This window comes from Bubalus bubalis, chromosome 20 (assembly GCF_019923935.1).
Source record: "Bubalus bubalis isolate 160015118507 breed Murrah chromosome 20, NDDB_SH_1, whole genome shotgun sequence".
NCBI classification, from domain to species: Eukaryota; Metazoa; Chordata; class Mammalia; order Artiodactyla; family Bovidae; genus Bubalus; species Bubalus bubalis.
In genome coordinates this window covers 22,949,734-22,974,613 of record NC_059176.1, presented here as the reverse complement: position 1 = coordinate 22,974,613, position 24,880 = coordinate 22,949,734, and the positions used below count along the sequence as shown (strand labels likewise).

Sequence of the window (24,880 nt, the reverse complement as noted above, 5' to 3'; positions counted from 1 at the left end):
TGATCTGAATCAATATACAGTGGTGTATAGACTGAATTTATGACCATTTACACAGTTGGTTCAGGTTGACTGACTGTTTGTAGAGTAGGACTGATGTGACTCTGTTTTTGGTTGTAAATACATCTGGAAGTTGAATATAAAATTTGGGGTTTAGTATGTGTATATATTTGTGTTTTAATCAAAACTACCTGCCACGTAAGACATCATTATCTTCTGGGATGAAGTTTCAGATACAAATTTTCTTCATGTTTTCCCTTTTGTGATTTTGTTTTTTCTTAGGGAATAAAAAACAAATTTAGAAAATCAAGCTATAAAATTTTGAAATTGGTTGCATAGATTATTTCATAGTCTGAATGATTGAATTAAAAATTCTAATCTGTAGCTTTGTGGTAAAATTGATAATTTTTGCCAAATGGTATAATTGTGCTGACAAGATATAAGGTAAAAGTAATTATTTCAGAAAATTATATTTTGACTTCATTTTTAATTTATTTTGTCTTCACATATTGAAACTTTTCTGTGCTTTAAAATCAGGATGCTAAAGATACTGAATATGTTAATTTTTGCAAATTAAATATGTTTGAAGTTAAAAATCAAATACTCTTTTTTAATAGTTTCACTGGCTATACTTAAAATAATGTGATGTACTCTAAAACATGGTAACATTCTTTGATTTTGAGTTTAGAAATATATTCAACATTAAGCAAAAAATACTCTTATTTCCTTCCTTAATATCCTATTTAAGTTTTATCCTCTCTGTTTCAGATTAATTTTCAGATTAATGTTGATCCCTAACAGATTAAGATAGGAAAGGTTTATTTAGCCTTAGTTTCCTTGAATCCACAACACGCATTGGAGGAAATCTGATAGGAAGAACTGGAAAAATACATAATTCTGAAAGAATCAGGATTGTGTATAAATTCTAGCATTTTGAGTATGGAATACAGAATATTTTGTATCCTTTCCATGGATTAAATTAAGTGTAAAGAATTTACAAATTTCAAGGAATTGTTATTTTAAGTAGATTAAATGATTTTTGAATCTTCATCAGGAAACCAAATGTTGCAGAATTTGGAGTCACTGAAGCCTTTTATTCAATTGCTTTTAAGAGTTTAAAGTTAAAAAGAGTAATATTTCGGTTCAGCGAATCTGATTTTTTTCCTTTCAGAAACCTTCATTGTCTATATTTTATAATCAGTCGATATATTTCAGCATCAGGACAGTGCTGCATTAGTCCAGGTAAGAAGAGCGAAGACAAAACAAAAATTTTCATTAAAAAAGAAGTCCTTGATCTCCTGAGAATGCAGTGAAGACTAGCATCGGAGACTTCCTCTGCATTTTTAATAGACCATTGGTCTCTAATAGGTTCTATATTGGTCCTTCTTTACCTTTTTCTTTTTTAAAAGTCTCTGCCTCTCACCACAGTCATTTGAAATGAATAGATTATATACATAGATAATTTTTACTTTTCTCAGGCTTTTTTTGTCTCAGGTATTTAATGCTTTTTTTAAAAGTTAAAAAATACTAACAAGACGGTGATGATGATGTACATTAGTATAGTAGTCACAGTTGATTAATAAAATGAGAGTCCCTACCTTTTCCTTTTGTTCCTTCCCCCACCAAATAAATGGTGAATTTGAATAAAACATACATCATTTGCATAGAAAGTTATGTAATGATGCCATATAGAGTGTAATGATTTCCTAAAACCTTGTATTTAAAGTAACCTGAATTACAATGAGAGATAAACAGAATATTTACCCATCCCTTATGAGCTGCTGCTGATATGTAAATTTATTCTTCTACTTTGCACAAATATACTTTTGAGCTACTGCTTAAACACTTTGAGGTCCTTAGTCAAACAGTTTTAATGATGCCTCCAATATTATGAAAGTGTGACATTTGATGAATGTCTCATATAGTTTTGATATCTAGGCACATGTCAACAAAAAAAATGAACATTGGTTTGTCATGCAACACCTAGATAATTTATAATTTTACTGTTTATATCCATCTTGACATTTTTTATCTGCCAAAGGCAGGTTTCATTTGGAATCTTAATCTGAGATTTATTTGGTGGATCTGGAAATCATAGCTAGGGTTCCCACAGGAAATGGTCCATCTACCAACAGATTAAATGGCAGTCCTGCAGTTGTTAGGGGAGCTCTGCATTTAACACACATGCATACTCATTCAGTCAGCACTGGGGAGAAAAATTAAAGTAGTAACCCAGGTTTAGGAACAATGTAGCTAAAAAGTCCCATATTTGCTGAATGACAAAGGGTTATATAGCAGCATTTCATTTTATTATTCGTGCTTGAATTTCTTGTTTGCTCTGTTGAGTCTGCTGACGAATACTAATAAATGCCTGCAACAATCCAGACGAGAGATGCCTGGCAACAAAGCTATGCGGTGGACCTCCCTGATCTTCTCCAGTTCACAACCTGACCTTTTGAAAAATTGGCTGGGCTAAGCTGCAGAATTTGGGTGTAATGGTTATTGTTAACTCCAGCTTTAGGATTTATTAATTTGTGTGATCAAGACTTACCTATACTTCAAAGTTTCAAAAGACCAAATACAATCATCCATCCATTAGAACTAACATTGTGTTTCAGTGATTTCCACTTAGTATCTGACTGGTGATGCTCCTGTTTTATTTTCCAAATCTAAAGATGATCTTAAATAAAATGAAAGGCACATGTAACGAAATAATTTTTTCTCCTTTTTACAATTGCTATTAAAAAAGTTACCTTCCGTAAATGCTTTATGGAATTGTTGAATTCATAGACAATTAGTATGTGTTCATACTTAGCAAACAAAAAATATATAATTAAAAAACCCATTTTACTTGCAGTGGTAGAAATGTAAGACTTACCTAGTTGATTCATATATTTAATTACTTTACATAAATTATTCTTAGGAAAAATTGAAAAGGTTGAAAAGATTAGAAATATAGTAAGTAGCCAAATAGTTCATGTCACTGGGGAAGAAAGAGACTATAGAGTACTATTCTGCTAGTTAATCTAATTTTATGATAGTTTTCACAATCATTTTAGCTTAAATAATATTTGCAATGGTTTAAGTAGGATGATATAATTTTTACAAAGCTTTAATTTATGTGATAGTTTCATAAGTTAGGTAGTGTAAGCTTTAGGTAATTATATTGTACTGTGTTCATGGTCTTCATATGGTGAAAAATGTTAAAATTTAAAAGCTGAAATACTATAATAGAACAGTTTTTGCAGAAATGTGTTGAATGAATATCGATGTGTTCATGACTGTTTCAGGCTTGAAACAAAAACTTTAAAAAATTTGTTTAGTACCACCACTTCAATAGCTTTTTTAAATAATAAAAAGCAAAATTCCAGTAAGGTGATTTATATGTCTAGTCATTGGATAATTTGAAATGTGGTATACTAAGCCATTGAATTGTCTTAATCAAAGAAGAAATAACCTCACTAGTTCTTTTTGACATGTTTATTTAGAGATACAACCATGTAATGGAATGAAAGGACATAGTTTATTTTGAATTCATGTCCAAATGAATAAATTATGTGACATTCCTAGGTTTCATGATTTTTCAGGTTAATAAACTTTTATGAAGCCTTATTTTAAAATCTTAGAGCTATGTCCAGCCTCTCCCCCATCACATGTTTTTGACCTCCCCTCAGTATATATGATACACCTTATTAGAATTACACAAAACTGTGTATCTGTGCTTTTCAACATAATAGCCAATGGCTCCATGTGCTTTGAATGCTTGAAATATGAGCAATTAGAATACAGAACAATGAAAATTAAAGTTATAGTATCTTCTTCTTCTTCATAAGGCTGGTTAAGCCAAAAAATAAATTAAAAACACGTCAAGAGAGTATACAATATGCAGGTAACAAGTTTGCAGTTTTTAAGCCAAAGATCCAGAAGTTACCTAATTTCTTGTGACTCCTAAATTAGAATCTCTGAAGAATAAGTACCTGTGATCTATTACCTATGGTCCTGCTCATATCTAATTTCATGTGCCAGTATAGTAGTGTTCAAATTATGTTACAGAAACATGCTATTTAAATTCCTTATTTTCCTGCTGTGGGAGTGAATTTACAAAAATATCCTCTTAATTTTCTTGCTATGAGATGGATTTTTCTTTCAGGATCTTTTTCCTAATGTCAGGATTTCTGAGTTTTGAAGTTCTGTTATTTTTGTAATTTTTCAGCTTTATAATCTCATACAAACTTTATTAAACCATTATGTATTAACTACAAGTTGTAATTAAGCTTGTTAAGTATTTTCTCTTGTTTGCATGTATCTCATTGAACAAAGTAGCATTTTATTTATTTTCCACGTTGATGCCTTTTGATTTTAATAGAAATTTTTTTCTCAATTGTATTTTTATGTATTCTTACTACAGTTTAATAAGAAAATATTTTGCTTTTAGCCAAGTAGATACTTGCAAATAATAATAGCTAAAATTTATTGAGTGTGTTTTCTATGCTGATACTTTTCTAAGAGATTATATAATTTAAGTAATTTAATTCTCATAATAACCTTTTTAGGTAGGTGCTTTTTTTGTGTGCTTTTTACTGATAGGGAAATTGATGAGAGGCTTATTAATTTGGTAAAGGTCATACAGCTATGTTGTAGAGCTGGAATTCAAACTCTGTGGTCTGTTTTCAGAGCCCATGCACTTTGGTTTTGCTTGGAAACTCTAAATACACCAATATTCTACTTGGAAGGTCTGAACTTTGCTCTTGTACTCACTCATGTTAAGTGGAGTTACTATAATATGGCAGAAGTTTCTGATGTCTTTTGTGTTTGGGGAGAGAAAAGCTCATATATGCATCTATATGGAAAAGTAATCACCCCACACATAATAGGAAGCAAATAGTCCAAAGTATTTAGTAAAGGGAGTAAAGAGTATTTGTATACATATAGAGATAGATGATCTACATGTAACTTAGCTAAGGAATTGGTAGAAGTTATTAGGGGCTATGTTGAAACTAATGTTTGTTTAGAAAAATTCTTAACCATTGGAAAAAAAGACATATTCTGTTTAAAATGTGGGACTATAGTAAATCCATCATGAAATCACATTTATACTTATTCAACAGTAAAAAAAAAAATCTTATCATTTTGATGTTTTTACATAATGTAGTGACAGTATACAAAAGAAAGAAGCGATAAACATGAGATTTTCATTCTTTTTATATTTATAAAATCTAATGCTACAATCAAAGTAACAACCTTTTCAAAAAAAGAAAGATGGAGTATAAAGAAGTGATGACCAATTATGTTAGCAAGTGTCAGACAACATAATTACAAATTGCTTCTTTTATGGTTCATTTTAGATAGTCAGTGCCCTTGAGGAGCGCCTGCATGTGAAGGAGCAAGAAATACATTTCTTTGAATGCACTTGCCTGTTACACTTCCATCCTTCTTTTCTTTTCTGCCACTGAGCTCTCAGGTACCTGTGATGTTGCTATTCTGAGTAACCCCTGTAAGATCCCTAGAGACAATTCTAGCTCAACCACTCTGAAGAAACAGCTCTGTAAACAGTATTGACCCCCCAGGGGACCATCAAATCCATTTACACAGATACCAGTTGTCACAAACTATTTACAAAGCCAGACAGGACAGAATTTCCCAGCCTCTAAGAATCCCTATTTGATTCTAACTGCCTCCTCACTTCTGTATAGTAGTTGTGATGTAACAGTTATTTTTGGCCCTGAGTTATGATTTCTTGGATGGCATCAATGTAGCTGAGTATATTATACATTAATGTATAATTGTCTGGAGAACTGATGTCAAAGGGGATCCCAAAGCCTTCTTTTCTAGGTTAGGAAATAGTATGATGCTGTTAATTTTCTAGACTAAGGAGTTGAGACTGTGATAGCAATACTAACATTGAAATGGTTGACAATACCGATACCTCCAGCGGTAAGGGGAGAATTTATTAGATCATGAAAATGATCCACTGAAACAATATGAAAGTCACTAGGAAGATACAGGGTCTTATAGCAATACTAACATTGAAATGGTTGACAATACCGATACCTCCAGCGGTAAGGGGAGAATTTATTAGATCATGAAAATGATCCACTGAAACAATATGAAAGTCACTAGGAAGATACAGGGTCTTCACACCATATAATACAGCCAGCCAAGGCACATACATTAAGAGTTTTAAAAAGTTGTTACTAAATTCACCCAGTTTGCCCAGATGAATAAACTGGCTCTAACAATAGCAGTAGGTGGCATTTGAAGCATACTTAGTAATAATCTTCTATAACATTATTTTCAATGGTGGCAGGATAGGTTTACATGGCAGTGATTACATTAGATAGCATGTAAAAATATTGTATTGTAAAAATTGGAGAATATATTTGTTTTAAGTAGTTAAAATTCATATGTCCAATTAATACAGCATGCCCACAGAAGAGCAAATAAATAAAGGGATTTATTAAGTCATCACAAAAAATTTCATGTTATTTGAGGAAAGTTAGATTTCATAGACGTGAATTATGAAGAAAAGATTGGTAACATTCTTAAGTTCATATGAAGAAATGAATTTAAATAGTTTTAATTCTGTTAGTCCTAATGATGAAACAATTGACAATGACGTTGATTCAACACTGAAGCAAATTATTAAAGAAAGTTATACAGTTTCCATTTCAGACCATGAGAGAGAGGCATCAACAGAATAGAGTGTTTTCATCTGCCTAGAGGTAAATTTGAATCGGAAGTGAGTTCTTTTAAACATTTATCTCATCTTTCTACTTGAATAGTGTATGAAACAGACCCATAACTTCACTGTTACTACACTTTATTGATATATTGCTAATTCAATATTTTTTGCAAGTGACGGGGTAAGACAACATCTCAACTAAAGTTTTTGGTAGCATCGACCTGTTATTACTTGGTAAAAATTTTTCTGTTGGGCCTGCAAAGTTTAGGAAAAGTAACTGAAGACTGAATTAGAGTAACTAAATGCAGTTTTCTCTTGGTTGGTGAAGGTATTAACTCAGAAATTGAATTTAAGTTGACCTTTGAATAAGGTAAAGAAAATTGGGTAAACTGAAGTATGGTACAGCACCATCTTGATATTTGACCTGAAAAGTCAAAGTGAATCATGCCTGCAACTAACTTTGAAATGTTTCAGAAAAAAATATATATGTGTAGGTAGACTGACATAGAATAAATAATAAAGCAAGTGTGGTAAAATGTTAACATTTGAGGAATCTGCATGAAGGTTATATAGGAACCCTTTGTACTATATTTGCAACATTTTGATAAGACTGGAATTACTTCAAAGTAAAAAGGTAGAAAGAGATGACTGTTATCTACCATCAGTCAGCTTTCTCATCAGGTTCTGTCTTCTTTAGCATGTTTATGCAGCCAGTGAGGTCTTTTGCATTTGTCTTTCATCTCTGGTCTCTATTGCTTGCCTTTTTTCTGAATGACTTCAGTGTCTTGAAAGGTAGCATTCCCTGTACCTTGATACCTTCATTTATTCCTCTCCAAGTACTTCATCATCAGTCTATTTAATCAACACATGCCCAGATCTACCACATCTTGTCTTTACAATGTTACACATTTTACAAGTTTTCACTCCTCAACTATAGCATCTTGTTCTTTTAAAACACCAAATGTCTTTGTTTTTCCTAAAGCTATTCCTTCTCTTTTGTACTCGTTCTTCCTGTTCTCTTATTCTTACAGTCTGTCAGCTTTTTCTTTACTGAACTCAAACCCTTTGATAGTCCATTACTTTGCATATTTCTGTTTGTCATGGTTTGGAATAAATGCCTTTGTGAAATCATCCCACAGTCTTCCAGTTGAGCATCAGGATGTCTAGTATATTTTGTTTGTGGTCTTTGTAGCCCTAGCATGCTCCTTAGTACATTGTCTTCAAATTATTAGATCAGTTTGTTTTCTTCACTGGACTGTAGAGTCTTTGAGGGGAGAATCTGTTTCTTACCCATCTTTGTTTTCCCAGTACTTACCACAGGACATATCACACTGTGGCATTTCCATGGATGATCATTAACTGAAAGTGAAGTCACCTAGTCATGTCTGACTCTTTGCGACCCCATGGACTGTAGTCTACCAGGCTCCTCCATCCATGGGATTTTCCAGGCAAGAATTCTGGAGTGGGTTGCCATTTCCTTCTCCAGGAGATCTTCCCAACCCAGGGATTGAACCCAGGTCTCCCACATTGTAGGCAGATGCATTACCATCTGAGCCACCAGGGAAGTCATTAAATTAATTAATAAATAAATTATGGGGTCAAACTTTCTATACAAATGATCAAATTCTGGTATAAGGTAATGCAATATAGCAGAGTAGAGGACTGTTGAGAGCATTCAGAGGATTTAAGGAAGATTTGCTAAAATAGTTAGTCCAAAAAAAAAAAAGGTGAAAAGCAGACAGGAAGGAAAATTTTATGTCAGCTTGTTTACTTTAAAGTAAAATTAAATTCTCAGTAGAAGAATATGGGTAGTTTCAGATCAGTCTCCAAATATCTGATGAACAGTTTTAGTTAGGAATCTAAAACCTTTTACTACAGAACAAGATTAGAAACATCCAGAAATAGAGCCAAATCACATAGTATGAATTCTTCAAAAGTATTAAACATTTAGAATTAAAATCCAGAAGTGCGTTAGAAGTTTATGAGTTTATTTTGATAATACTTCAAGCGTTAATGATTACTCGGATCCAGGAGGGATCAGGAAAGAACCCTCTTATTGGCAAGGTTCCATGTCTACTCTCAGTTTGAAGAAGATAACACATTCACAGGAGAAAAGACCATGATTTACCAAGAGTTCAGGGATCCCAAAATTTGATGTTAGGTAAGCTGAAGTGGAAAAGAAATGCAAAAAAGCAAAATGGCTGTCTGAGGAGGCCTTACAAATAGCTGTGAAAAGAAGAGAAGTGAAAAGCAAAGGAGAAAAGGAAAGATATAAGCATCTGAATGCAGAGTTCCAAAGAATAGCAAGGAGAGATAAGAAAGCCTTCCTCAGTGATCAGTGCCAAGAAATAGACGAAAACAACAGAATGGGAAAGACTAGAGATCTCTTCAAGAAAATGAGAGATACCAAGGGAACATTTCCTGCAAAGATGGGCTCGATAAAGGACAGAAATGGTGTGGACCTAACAGAAGCAGTAGATGTTAAGAAGAGGTGGCAGGAATACACAGAAGAACTGTACAAAAAAGATCTTCATGACCAAGATAATCACGATGGTGTGATCACTGACCTAGAGCCAGACATCCTTGAATGTGAGGTCAAGTGGGCCTTAGAAAGCATCACTACTAACAAAGCTAGTGGAGGTGATGGAATTCCAGTTGAGCTATTTCACATCCTGAAAGATGATGCTGTGAAAGTGCTGCACTCAGTATGCCAGCAAATTTGAAAACTCAGCAGTGGCCACAGGACTGGAAAAGGTCAGTTTTCATTCCAATCCCAAAGAAAGGCAATGCCAAAGAATGCTCAAACTACCGCACAATTGCAGTCATCTCACACGCTAGTAAAGTAATGCTCAAAATTCTCCAAGCCAGGCTTCAGCCATATGTGAACCGTGAACTTCCCGATGTTCAAGCTGGTTTTAGAAAAGGCAGAGGAACCAGAGATCAAATTGCCAACATCTGCTGGATCACTGACAAAGCAAGAGAGTTCCAGAAAAACATCTATTTCTGCTTTATTGACTATGCCAAGGCCTTTGACTGTGTGGATCACAATAAACTGTGGAAAATTCTTCAAGAGATGGGAATACCAGACCACCTGACCTGCCTCTTGAGAAACCTATATGCAGGTCAGGAAGCAGCAGTTAGAACAGGACACGGAACAACAGACTGGTTCCAAATAGGAAAAGGAGCATGTCAAGGCTGTATATTGTCACCCTGCTTATTTAAGTTATATGCAGAGTACATCATGAGAAACACTAGGCTGGAAGAAGCACAAGCTGGAATCAAGATTGCTGGGAGAAATATCAATAACCTCAGAGATGCAGATGACACCACCCTTATGGCAGAAAGTAAAGAGGAACTAGAAAGCCTCTTGATGAAAGTGAAAGTGGAGAGTGAAAAAGTTGGCTTAAATTTCAACATTCAGAAAACAAAGATCGTGGCATCTGGTTCTATCACTTCATGGGAAATAGATGGGGAAACAGTGGAAACAGTGTCAGACTTTATTTTGGGGTGGCTCCAAAATCACTGCAGATGGTGACTGCAGCCATGAAATGAAAAGACGCTTACTGCTTCGAAGGAAAGTTATGACCAACCTAGATAGCATATTGAAAGGCAGAGACATTACTTTGCCAACAAAGCTCTGTCTAGTCAAGGCTATGGTTTTTCCAGTGGTCATGTATGGATGTGAGAGTTGGACTCTGAAGAAAGCTGAGTGCCAAAGAATTGATGCTTTTGAACTGTGGTGTTTGAGAAGACTCGTGAGAGTCCCTTGGACTGCAAGGAGATCCAACCAGTCCATTCTGAAGGAGATCAGCCCTGAGATTTCTTTGGAAGGACTGATGCTAAAGTTGAAACTCCAGTACTTTGGTCACCTCATGCAAAGAGTTGACTCATTGGAAAGGACTCTGATGCTGGGAGGGATTGGGGGCAGGAGGAAAAGGGGACGACAGAGGATGAGATGGCTGGATGGCATCACTGACTCAATGGACGTGAGTCTGAGTGAACTCTGGGAGTTGGTGATGGACAGGAAGGCCTGGCGTGCTGTGAATCATGGGACCACAAAGAGTTGGACATGACTGAGTGACTGAACTGAACTGAAATGAAGCTGAAGTGGGGGCTTCCCAGGTGGCACAGTGGTAAAAAATCCACCTGCCAGTGCAGAAGACATGGGTTCAATCCCTGGAGTAGGAAATGGCAACCTGCTCCAGTATTCTTGCCTGGAAAGTTCTATGGACAGAGGATGCTGGTGGGCTATAGTCAATGGGGTTGCAAAAAGTGAGTGCTTGTGAGTGCCTGTGTACTCAGTGCATGACTGAGCACACGAGAGAGAAGCTGAAGTAAGAAAGCGAGCTATAAATGTGGTAATGAAAAGTAATATAGATATCAGGGATGAGGTAAAGTCAGCACTCAAGAGTTAGAAATTAAAAACTAAATGAAGAGAGATGTTACATTACATCCAGAAATACAGAGGTGAAAACCTGGGACAAGTTGCAGATAACAGTATGTTTGTTATCAAAAACAGGTCAGAGAGTCAAGACTTAAGATTCTGAAGCAATTGATAAGGTGTTGCCATGGGGCACGCAGAAACCTTGTGTACTGCAGTCCATGGGGTCGCAAAGAGTTGGACGCAACTGAGCAACTGAACAGCAACAGTAACAGCGGGGAACTGGGGGCTTTTCCTTACTGGCTCTGCTCCTTGGCTTATCCTTTTACCTGTTGAAGAATCTTTGTACTTCATAAACTGAAGAATAGCATAGGGCCTAATATTAATAGATGTCTTCTGATATGCCTCTGGAGACAATTTTTGTTGTTTTGATACTGTTTTCTATAGCTGTAATTTTCTTTAAATTACTTTAAAAGTCATAGGTGCTAAAAAACCTGGTCTGTTAATGATATTATCTAGTGATATTCCTTAGTGTCCATTTATAAAATTTTATAATACCTCTTCCATATTTGGGGGTACTAATACCAGCCTATTCTAGAAATGTAGCATGATGAACATCTACAGCAAATCAGGTGTTTTGAAATTTCAAGAACCAACAAATAACCTTCAGATACATATAATTGTTAAAGTTTAAAACAGAATATAATGAAATATCATAGATATGTAATTATGATAGCATATTTTCCCAGTTTATGCCCTCAGTGAATTTAAAAGTAATTGACCAAAAATGAATATTTTCTGGTTTAGCATTCAGCCACCAATAGACAACGTCCAGGAGTGTATGACTGGCTGTACCTAATTTCAGCATATATATGTGAAGTAAGCCAGAAAGAAAAACACCAATACAGTATACTAATGCATATATATGGAATTTAGAAAGATGGTAACAATAACCCTGTGTACGAGACAGCAAAAGAGACACTGATGTATAGAACAGTCTTATGGACTCTGTGGGAGAGGGAGAGGGTGGGAAGATTTGGGAGAATGGCATTGAAACATGTAAAATATCATGTATGAAACGAGTTGCCAGTCCAGGTTCGATGCATGATACTGGATGCTTGGGGCTGGTGCACTGGGACGACCCAGAGGGATGGTATGGGGAGGGAGGAGGGAGGAGGGTTCAGGATGGGGAACACATGTATACCTGTGGCAGATTCATTTTGATATTTGGCAAAACTAATACAATTATGTAAAGTTTAAAAATAAAATTTAAAAAAAAATAAATAAAAATAAAATTAAAAAAAAGAATTTCTTCTGAAAGAATGAGTGCTTTGTGAGGGGTACCTTATTTATGTTTCTCTATTTTATTTTTATTGTAAAACTACTCTTCTGCCTCAAAAGGATTTTAAGTGTGACAAATTAAAGAAGGCATCATAAACAAGCAGGTGCGATTCACCTGCTTTTTAAAATTGACGAATTGTTTCTATTGGAAATAATAAAGTACTGGTTTCAATCAGTATTTGTGGTCATTGATCTGATTTATTGGTTAAGAGAGTTTGTTTTGTTCACTTGTCTATGTGTCATTTTCTCCCCGGAATTTTACTATAAATCAGATATACACTTTTCCTTTGAATGGCTATCTAATAGTTACAGCTTGAGGTAACTAATTTTTATGAGATAGCCAAGCTTTTCAAAATATTCTGTAATTTATTATACATATCTGATGAAAGGTAAGTTAAAAATAATTCTCCTTGTATTATTTCCCTTTTAATATGATGATGCTGATTATCAAATAATAGCTAACATTTATTGGTGTGCAGACAGTAGGCCAAGTACTTTGTCTTCATTAATTCAGTTAATCCTTGCAGCAACTCAAGTAAGCAGTATTATGTTTCCATTTAACAAAGTCTGAGGCATGGATGGGTAAAGTAACTTGCCCAAAGTTATGTGTTTGGTAAAGACGGGATTCTAACTCGGTCTAATACCAGAATCCCATGCACATTATCACTTCACTGTAATCAGTTAACTTACCATATCCTGTTTTTCAAATTCTAGAAAAAAAAGGAATGTATAAAATAATAACCTAAATCAGTGGTTCCCAGCCTTGATTTTATACTAGAATCCTGTGATCATACTCAGGGATCTTGATTTAATTAGTATAAGGTGAACCTGAGCTTTAGGATTTTTAGAAACTGCTCAGCTGATGTAGACGTCCCAGCTGGCTAAGCCGGTAAGAATTTGCCTGCAGTGCAGGAGACACAGGTTCAATCCCTGGGTCAGGAAGATCTGCTAGAGAAGGGAATGGCAACCCATTCCAGTATTTCTTGCCTGGGAAATCCCATGGACAGAGGCTACAGTTCATAGGGTTGCAAAGATTTGGACACAACTGAGTGGCTAAACACACACACAGCTAATGTACACTTAAGGTTGTAAACCACCATCCTACTCTGCTGTCTGACTGGAAATGGAAGCATTAATAGCAAGATCACCCTGTACATGTTTGTCTGATTACAATAGGAGTAAGGTTAGTAAGTGCATGTTTAAAGCTACGAGACCACTTATTTACAGAAAAATACTCTTTTGATCTGTATAATATGTAATGATGTTTTAAATATCATATTTTTATTTTGTTTTAAATGCAGACATAACCCATAGTTACCTTGAACAAGAGACTACAGGCAGAAATAAAAATACCCAGCCGGATGAGCAACTGCCTGTGAATTCTAAGGAAAGCATGCATCAGAAATCCAATGAATTAGTTAATGAAGCTACATATGAGAGCACAGAACTGCCAGAGCAGAGATCAAGGAATTTTCAAGTCGTCAGCCGTCATCCAGGTGACGAGACAGCTTACTGCACTGCAGGAAAATCCAAGTGAGTGCTAGCACCCTTAGATTTAGAAAGTAACAATTGGGAGAACTTTTCCTTCCTCTCTTCTTCCCTCTGTTGCTCCCTTTCTTTTTGATGTGGCCTAAATTTGATGTATGGTTAACTTATTAGAATTTGGGGAGTTTTCTGCTATTTTCATTACATTAATATAATGTGTCTAAGTCACTGAGTGAAAAAGCACAGGATGAGCCTGAATGAAGGTCATGAGGATTTTTTTTTAAATTGTTTTGTTTTCGTTTGTTTGGTCCTGAGGTTTTATATTTTGTTGAGTATTGTTTTAAGTGACCTTTCATTAAGGATCTGGAAATAACTATTACATTGATGAAAATGGTATATTTTTCATCAGAACCATAACCTGGCAGCTCCACGAAAAGACAAGCCCAAAGATATATTTTGCTTTTGGTAGCACTGTTCTTCATTTAAATAAGTTTGACTTCTTTTAGAAGGGTCATCTACTCTCCTGTTTACATTCCTTGACATTTTACATTTTGTAGTTTCTACCCATTCACTTTACCTACCTATTTAATGAAGAGCTTTGCATTTGTGACACCTGTGACTTTTGCCTGTAAGAGTAAAATACTTTTATAATTAGTCATGTACTATGAAAATATTGCTACATTTAAAGATTCTCAATGACTGATTTATAATTATATTGAAATATAAATATTGTATTTTTAGTCTAGACAAAATCATATTTATGGAATACTTTTTAACAGAGTTTTATGTAGGAATACCTGTTTCTATTTACTTAAAAATTATGAAATAGGTATGTTAATGAATATTAATATATAATGAAGTAGATATGTTAATATGTTCCACCCTCTTGGCAGTCAGTTATAGTCTTATGAAAGTGCAGATTGGAGTATATTTTTGGAGAGTAGGGATGAATGAAAAGGTGATAAACTTTATAACCACATAGGAAAGGTAAATAGTAGAGATTGGGCTCAAGTCATCTACTTTTTCCTTCCTGTCCTTTATAGTACTTGCTAACAAGTTTATTATTGTTCTCAAATAACATGCACATTGTCAAAAATTTATTTTGCTTACCCATAAGTGTTACAGGAATAGGTTTTCATTTTTAATATGCTGTGATTTTAATAATGAAAATATGATATTCTGTCATTTATAATGAAAAATTATTTGTTGTTCCCAGTTTCAGAAAAGTAAGAATGTATCTGGAGTCCAGACCAAAAGTATGAATTGAATTAATATTCATAACCCTTTAAAAACTGAATTCTTTAATTGTACTGAACCGTGCATCTCTAGAGAAGGCAATGGCAACCCACTCCAGTACTCTTGCCTGGAAAATCCCATAGACGGAGGAGCCTGGTAGGCTTCAGTCCATGGGGTCGTGAAGAGTCAGACATGACTGAGCGACTTCCCTTTCACTTTTCACTTTCATGCATTGGAGAAGGAAATGGCAACCCACTCCAGTGTTCTTGCCTGGAGAATCCCAGGGATGGCAGAGCCTGGTGGGCTGCCGTCTATGGGGTCGCACAGAGTCGGACACAACTGAAGTGACTTAGCAGTAGCAGCAGTACATCTCTATGGTGGTGGTGGTTTAGTCGCTAAATTTTGTCCAACTCTTGCAACCCCACAGACTAGTCCTCCAGGCTCCTCTGTCTGTGGGATTTCCCAGGCAAGAGTACTGCAGTGGGTTGGCATTTCCTTCTCCCCAGGATCTTCCTAAACCAGGGATCAAACCTGGGTCTCCTGCATGAATCTTTATAGTTATTACCAAATGTTTTTCACAGATTTAATTCTTTCCTGTGAAATTGGTGTATTAGTACCTCTGTGAATTTGTGATGTTTATGCTTTTTCATCCATAGTATTTTCTTAAGAGAAATTTTAAATTAAGTAATTTTACATATTTATTGTTAAACTTGTTTCACCTGTTTGAAGTATAAAATGTATAGATCCTGTAGAGTGAAAATTAGTGTATATTGTTTTAATAGTTTTCTTCATTACAGCATCATGGACCACAGAAGTAATGATTTGCATTGCGAATGTACAAATCCTTGTCAGGTTACTTCAGATTTAAGTAAAGAGGAGACAATAGCATTGCTTCTAAAAGAACTGAACATTCTCAAAGCAAGCAATAAAAAGGTACAGTATAGGAAGTCTGATAATTGTAGAGCATACTTTTAGTTATTGGCCTTCTAAGTTTGCTTTGTCACTCATCATAATTCAGTTTTATTGTATATTTTAATCCTGTAACAGTAGCTTTATGCCGTTGCCATACCATGCCATTCAGGGTATGATTGAATTGAGACATGGGCTATGAAGAGCAGTTTATTTTGTTTCCTGCCTTGGTGGCTTGCAATATCACTCGCTTTTTCATAATCTGTAGTATTTAGCATAGGTGCCTATAAAATTCAAGTTTTACTTCATTGGTTTCATGTTACTTTCTTAACTTTTTTTCTTTGTAGTATCTGTGCCCTGTATTTCACCTCAGTACTATATGTAAACTTTAAAGTAGCAAGGCTTGGAAATATTGTCATTTACCTTGTGTTATCTTATATTGCTGTATTTTGTCCAATCTAATTTGTCATGTCACTTCTGACTCTTTTTCTAGTTACATTCCTTTGAGCTTTAAGTAATGTTATTAAATAATGTTCATTTTCTATGCTTGCTGTTTTTTTTTAACCTCTATATACTTTTCTGATTCTAATATTCTATTTGTTTGACCTAATCAAACTGAAACATGATGTTAGGAGTGTTGATCATGTCTGATGGAAAACAACACAAACGATAAAAGCCGAGGGAGAAATTAAAAATAAAACATTTGGAAGGACTCCATATGAAAGCATGAGATATTTTCTGTACTTTCATCTAGCAGTTATTTATTGCATACCGATTGTGAATCAGGTGCCAGTGCCAATTTAAATGGAAGTTGATGGCATAGCATTCTCAAAGGGAGATTTGTATCAAATATTAAGATTATTATCTTAATTAATTTTGTTTCAAAATATTAGAATTACTAAGAGAAGCTGTAATTTGTGGTATCCTTTATTTTATTACAATGGTCCCTTCCAAGCCTTTTGCTTTAAGACAAAAGAATTTATCAGATTGCTTTTTGTCACAGTATATTTAATAATAATAATGTTCCTTCTTTAATTTCATTTGCCTATTAAGTGTATATTAAAATGTTTTTATAATTTTTATGTCATTTCAGGTAATTATTATTTTGTAAATTATCTTAAAACCTTAAAGATTGTTTTTTCCCAAGAGTTATGTATTCATAAAGTTAATATGTTATTCTATAAGGGTTTAGAGAAAGTAAAAATTAACACTGGGATTAATTATATTTGTGCAAGGGATATATTCGTAAGAATCCATGTTTTCCTCAATGTTTTTTAGCTTCAAGAAAAACTGAGTAAAGAAGATAAAGAACACAGAAAACTGAAGCTTAAACTGGAACTCCAAGAAAAAGCAACAGAAGCTCAAATTGCTGGAAAGACAGCAGGTATTGCATATGAGTATTAACATATGGCATTAAAAATCATACGCAAAGCTGTTATCTGATGTGGCTTGGTGAATACTAGCATGCTAACTTATTTGCCAAAGGAGGGAAAGCTCTGGCTCTTTTTTTTTTTTTGGGCTGCTTAGAAAATAGGTGGCTTTAACATCCTGGTACTGGTATTAGTGAGAGCTTTACCTGTATTCATACTGATTTGGGCATTAAATGCATTGTTAACACCATGTCAATCCAATCACAAAAAGGTTGTTTGTTTTGTTGGAAGGGCCTGAACAAACAAGGGGAAATAATGATTACCAGTGCCTCTACCTTTCATCCCAGCAGTTCAGATACCACTTATTGTTTTAGCTTGTTGAGAGGAAATACTTCTTTGTATGAAGATAGTCATATATTCATTGCCAGTGGAAACCTACATTTGATTCAAAAATCTGTTTTGTGAAGTTAATTTTCATCTGATGACATGGATGATGATGAAGATAATGTATTCCCTGAAAAGATTAAAGTAAAAGATTGCCTGAGTTTAAGATTATAAATGACTGCCTAAAATATGTTTTGGAGTCTATGTTCATTCACAAGTCTTTGTAAGGAGAAAATTTTTTAAATGTATCTGTGATGTGTTACAGATATGGTCAGTTATCTCTGATGGACTCTTTCTCTTCCTTTCTCTCCTTCCCTAAATCACTTTATAAATCACTTAACCTGGTTGCCTTATATGAAAGAATTCTGGTATTTTAGGTCAGAGATACAATTAACAGGTATAATACGTCTTTAAAACATTACTGTGCAAAGTAGAACATCACTAAGAAAATATAACAAAGATGAGAAATAAATATTCCAGCCAAATACCAGATATTTGTTTTTCGATTAATGTTAAACTACTGTGAATTTTTTGTTTCTTTTTTAGTGAGCAAATATGAAAGTAATGTATTTTAAGGCAAATTAACAGTATGTTAAAATGGATAGTTCAAATATAAATTTAGAACACTTAAGTTTCTTGACTTTTTATAATCAAATATGTGTACTAATTGCTAGAATGGTATTATAAGAAGTACATCTGTTTTTAGTGTTTGCGTTATAATTTAGCTTTGTATATGTCTTTCAGATATAATTTATTAACGTTTAAGCCATTGTGATTTATTGAAAATCATGAATTAATATGTCTACATAGCTCATTTATCTCTTAGAGGGGAAAACTGATTAAGCATATTTACTCTTTAAACTTTTGTATAGTATAGCTAATCGTATACTTTAAATATTTATTTATTGGTATATATTTAAGGATTCCCTATGACTAAACAGTATGAATCATGCCTGCATAAGATGGAAAGAATTTTATTGCTTTATGATTCTTGTTAATCAAATTTTCTCATTAATGACAAAATACTTTAATGTTGAATGTTTGAAAGATCTTTAGGATATTTCTATAATGTCCTAAGTTGATGAAAATGAAAGTGCTATATAGTTTCTCTGGAACTAAGTAATACTGTTTTAAATCAAAATAGTCCATATTAAAAGAAATACATGCTAAAAAATCTGGACATTGAAAATTGCAAATAGGATACAAAAAGATACATCTATAGTTTTTTCAAATAAAATGATAATTAAAATATGTGATATTCTAAGGAAATAGCCATTTTCTTTAAGTATATGATTTGTAAATATTTATATAAATAAGAATATTTGTGTCAGTGTCAGTTATGATAGCAATAAATTTAGGTACATTTATGGTATGAGACTTCATGCAATAATTTAAAACCACTTATGAAGAATATTTAATGATATGAGAAAAACTTTATGACTCAAAGTTAAGTGGAAATTAGGGAGAAGCTGTATTCTTGATATAATTTTTGTTAAAAAACTATTTATACATATATGTAATATAAAATTAGAGTCAAATTTTGGTTTTGTGAATGGATGTGTAAATGCTTCAGTTACCAGTTTTCTGTCTTTTTGGTTTTTTTGCAGTGAGCGTGGATTAGATTTACTATTAGAAAAAGTAAATGTTACTTTTAAAAGATGTGATTTTTTTGTTGTTGTTACTTGCTGTCTAATCTTAAAATCATTGCTGCAATAGGTTTGACACATAAAGATTATATAAACCAAAATTCTATGAAATCCATGTAATGGCTTTGATCAAATCTTGCCATTTTACCTGTGCTGTTTTTCTTGTCTTTCTGATTTTCCCCTTATTTATTTTTATGTCTCTATTATGTAACATATATGTATTAGTTCATCTTATCTCCCCCCCAGTTGATTGTGTAATTCATAAGAATAAGAATCTTGTATAATCAAAACCATATAAAAAAAAACGTTCCCAGTACTCTGTGAGACAGATTGAAGCAATGGGAAGACTATAAGCTTTCAAATAGATGGACTAAGGTTCAAATCATAGCTTTGACCCTTAATACCAACCATGTGCCTTTGGGCAAGTTACTTATTAGCCTCTCCCGGTTTACTTTCTTCCATGTCAGATGTAAATATTAACTAATTTACCAGATTATTTTAAGGATTAGAGATAATGTATAGAAGCACCTAGGGTATAACTGGTACTCAGTAAATTGTAGCTAATATTAATATTTGGTTACTTTTATCTTTATGAATTTCTTAAGCCTTTGATAATGTCAGAAGTCATGATAATATTTTTATTCTGTTTAAATTTCAGTTAGAATTTATAGTTTACTGTTAATAGATTTTAAGAGGGAAATAAAGAGAAAAATAAAAGAAGAAGGTTTGGAAACCAGGATTGGATGATGAGAAAAATTCCTGAAAAATGTATTATCACTAATACATTTTACTTAAATGTGGATCTGAAATGAAATAGGATGCACAAGGTTTGGGTTTCAATCTGGTATATACTTATGGTAAACCTTCATGTAGACTGTTAGTGTTTCCTTTGCTTCTCTGTTAGTTTTTAATGTGAATAATGTACTATCATTGTAAAGGGATTTCATGGGTTTGAAGTGCAGTTGTATCCTGTATCTTGATAAAATCTCAAATGGTCGACTTTTTACCTTCCCCTTCTTTTTTGACATCAGCAGCAGCAGCATCACCACCATTAGTAGGCATTTAATTAGAACTATGCTGACTTCTTTAAAAGTTAAACAAGAAATATTTATTGAAGGGTTTGTATGTACTAGACACTGTGCTAGGCACTAAATATGCATCAGCAAATAAGACAGATTTGGTATTTCAGACATGTCTTTTTGTTTGCAGTCACTTCTTATTCATAATACGTCATTGTAGTAGATGGTGGTAAATGCTTACTTAGACTTTGGATTCAGACCTTTGTTCTAATCTTTTTACTACTTATCATGTGTAAGTGACAGCCTCACTAAGATTTGGTTAAAACCTACTTAATAGGTTGCTGTGACATTTAAGTGAAATAATGTTTATGAAGTAGTTAACCCATTAGAAAGCACTCAATAAGTGGTAATTATGATGATAAGGAGATGATATTAGCATCTTGTTTCCTTAAGACTTCTTGATCTAATAGGGGGCATATCAATGTAGCTAATATAAATAACTATTTCATAGTTACTTATATGTAGTTTTGTTTTTTATATTCCTTGTTAAAAATATATATTTTATTTACTTCATTTTATCCACATAGATTTTAGTTTTCCCTGACATTTCAGAATGAACTTTGTTTGGAAAGTTTGAAAATATGAAAATTTAAAAAATCTCTACCAAAAAGAAAATAAAGGAAAATATATGCTACGTAGGTCTTACTGTGTTTTAGTTCATTAAATTATACATGTGGATAATATGATGTAAATTATTGGCATGTATGACCTTCAGATACTAAGAGATATTTCAGAGAAGCACAACTGAAACATTGTCCTTTAAGTATCTTTTCTCATCTAAATAAAAGTGATTAAATCACAAACACTTCAAAATTTCATTTATTTAAATTGAGTTTGACAGAGATAGTATTGTATTACCTTATTTGCGTTCACTTAATTTAATTTCTCTTAGGTGAGTGATGTTATTACTTTTAAAAATAATTTGTTAATAAACCTTTCATTTTTCTGAAACAATCTCAGTAAACATTTTTTAGTGTTTAATGTCTTAATTTTTATTAACCTATTGCATTTATAGTATACAGATGATGTGTGAATTTTTGCACAAAGAATATTTAGTTTTTTTAAGTTATTTTTGTGACATTTAGAATATTTATATTTCTTTAAAAGCCTTATTATTTTTCTATTTCTTAAACCCTATCTTTAGAATCTCTCCTCTATATGTTATTTTTCTTTCTTGCATGTCATCCATTAAAGATTAGCTGTGGAAGGTTGGAGCATGGAGAGATTATGAATGACAGAACAACTGCTGTAGAATAATAATCAGTTTTTGGTATTTAATGCTGTTTGACTTTTGCAGACACATTTCTTATTAACCTTTGGTACAAAGAGAAATCCAGGTTCCTGATATCTCATGGAGAAGATGAATTTGAGATCCTCTTCCAATTAAACTGAAATAAGGCCAATATTGGGTTTTAGCCAAAAGAACTCCTTAGTTCCTTATATAAATCTATCTATTTCTTAGTTACATTTTACATATAATTCGGTGGTTATGTAGTTTGCTTATTAGTTAGCATACCATACTGATTCTGCAAGCATTTAATCTACCTTATCTCGGTAAACAAATTCTTTTCTGTGCATCCAAATTTAGACTGCTAGTAAAAACAATTAAGTCTTGCTTATTACAGAGAATTCTCATTTATTTTTGGTAGAGACAAAATGTTTATTGTCCAAAGCATCAGAACATAGAATCCCTGAAATATGTAACTTATGTTTTTCTATTCAGACTAGTATGTAAATGTTAAAAGTGTAGATATATCATCTACTGTTGTAGCAAATATATTAAGATACCCAACTAATTAACACATAAAAATAAAAATTGTTGTAAGAAAATATGTACATTGTTCTCTTGTAAAAAAATTATTTGTTACTATATACCGTATCTCTGATGATGCTGATCATATAATGATTAAGAAGAACAAGAGTCATTTAGTTTGGTATATCAGAAGAACAGAAAATAACATACTATTACTTTTAAGAAATAATACACATTGGAATTCCATTTCTCTGTATATATAATGGGCATTGGACTTCCTAGGTGGCACTAGAGGTAAAGAACCCACCTGCCAATGCAGGAGAAGAAAGAGGTGCAGGTTCAGTCCCTGGGTCAAGAAGATCCCTGGAGGAAGGCATGACAACCCACTCCAGTATTTTTGCATGGAGAATCTCATGAACAGAGGAGCCTGGCAGTCTCCACACCATAGGTTCACAAAGAGTTGGATATGACAAAAGCGACTTAGCATGCACGTGTGCATAGGGCATTAATAAAATATGCTAGCCTTTAATCTAAAACCTAAATGCTGTAACAGTATTAATAAAATGATACAGAGGATGAGATGGCTGGATGACATCACTGACTCAATGGACGTGAGTCTGAGTGAACTCCGGGAGATGGTGATGGACAGGGGGGCCTGGCATGCTGCGATTCATGGGGTCTGAAAGAGTCGGACACGACTGAATGACTGAATTTAACTGAACTGAACCGAACACCACATATATCTCTGTTGCATATTTATTAATTTGGAAGAAAAAAAGGATTTCAAGAATATGGCTAGTTATTTCAGATTAAAACAAAAAGGTCCATATCTGTGAAATGCAGCAAGTAGAAATATTGATAGAATGCAAATTATATTACTATCTTTGGCTGTAGAATCCTTTGAGTATTAAAATTGTAATGAGAGGTAGGTCAAATAATGCTTACAGGTAGAGTATGGCCAATTTTATAACCTCCCTCCCTAGAAAAGTTTGTATTATTCTGGAAACAACAAAATGAACATGAGAAAACAAAAACCATTATACATAACAATGACCAACAATTGGAAATATTTTACCAGGTATGGCATGCTATGGACTTTAGCATGATATCAAGCATTTGAGAGCTTATCATGCAATTTGGGTATTTAAAACAAAAATAACAAAAGACTTCTCAAAAAATGATTCCTGACTTTTTGCATATGTTTAATTCATTCTAAAGAGGAAAATGTTTAGGTAACAATTATAGTTCACAGAATTTTCCCATTGGTATCTATTAAAATTTAAAGTGTATATTCTGTGCAGAAAATAGGTTAAATACCCCTTAAAATTATATTACAAAAGTGCATAAAATAATTGATTTTAATACTTCAGAGATAAGTTTATCTCTTTCACATTAAAAATTGTAGCTAATATCAGGTATATTGAAGGTTTGACTGTAAAGATCACATTTTTAGGAAGTGTTTTATATAGTCTTGGCATTATTTGTACTAAATACATGTATGTAATGATGGCAGGTTTTGCCAGAAAGTTGATGTTTTAATAGTTTTGCTCCTTAAACTTAGTATTTTGTATAATTTTCTAATTACTCTTTGGCAGTTTCTATACTCTTGGGAAGTATAAATTTATAGCAAGTTTACAGAGGAAAATTTTAAAACATAGTAAAAGGCTTAAAAAGCTGATTTTTATTTTTATTTATTTATTTATTTATTTTTACTGGAAAAGGTCAGTTTTATTTATTTATTTTTATTTTTATTTTTTTAAATTTTATTTTATTTTTAAACTTTACATAATTGTATTAGTTTTGCCAAATATCAAAACAAATCCACCACAGGTATACATGTGCTCCCCATCCCGAACCCTCCTCCCCCCTGCCTCCCCATTTTTAATGTAGTAATCATACTTGTAGGAGTTTTCCTAAGTCACTGTCTATGTACATACATAAAGATTTGTGTAGCAAGATGTTCATTACAGTGTCGTTCATATAGTGAATAATTGGAATTGGTGTAAAATCTTATTTTAGGAGCATCCTGGTTCAGTCAAATATGTTATGTCCTTATGATAAAAGTCTATTCTATTCTATTTTATACCTTTGACGAATACTAAAGAATATGAAAACATGTTCTATTTATCTTAAATATACACAGAAAGTTACAAAACTATGCAAAATATTTCCATCTCCACATTTTTATGGTGAGTGTATTATTTTTCAATCAAAAAAGGTTATTTACAGAATAATCGTGTAAAATGTTGAACATTTATTCCAGTTTTAGAAAAATAATATTCTGGTTTATTAAAGAAGTTCTGAAGAAATAAGTTGAATTCAGCAATGTAATGCCAAGAACAGAACCATCAAACTACTTGAAGTATGTTGGTTAGTTCCCTAGTGGTGTGTGGTATTTACCACCTGTGTTTAATTTACAATAAACAACTTATGCCAAGAAAGAGAAATTATAAATTTTAAGGAAATTAAGATATAGTGTAATATTTGTGGTTCTGGGATGTATACATATTGTGATTTCATAAAACATTAAATATTATTTGCAAGGAATTCATTTAACCTCATGTAAAGCAATAATAAAAAATATTCATACAATATGAAATTTGGTAATCTTTAACCA

The 24,880-nt window shown here is 33.1% G+C and overlaps 1 protein-coding gene across 7 annotated transcripts in view; it reads left to right on the top strand.

The window, feature by feature from the left end:
- MIPOL1 (mirror-image polydactyly 1) overlaps positions 1-24,880 on the top strand; it is a 332,144-nt gene that overhangs the window by 70,203 nt on the left and 237,061 nt on the right. For 5 of the 7 annotated variants that reach the window (XM_044932758.2, XM_044932757.2, XM_044932756.2 and 2 more), the window contains 3 exons: positions 13,703-13,934; positions 15,905-16,055; positions 17,310-17,415. In XM_044932758.2, the coding sequence (XP_044788693.1) occupies positions 13,795-13,934; positions 15,905-16,055; positions 17,310-17,415 (397 nt within the window). In that variant the 5' untranslated portion in view covers positions 13,703-13,794. The remainder of the gene's footprint in view (positions 1-13,702; positions 13,935-15,904; positions 16,056-17,309; positions 17,416-24,880) is intronic. The other 2 variants (XM_044932752.2, XM_044932754.2) reach the window with 1 other exon arrangement.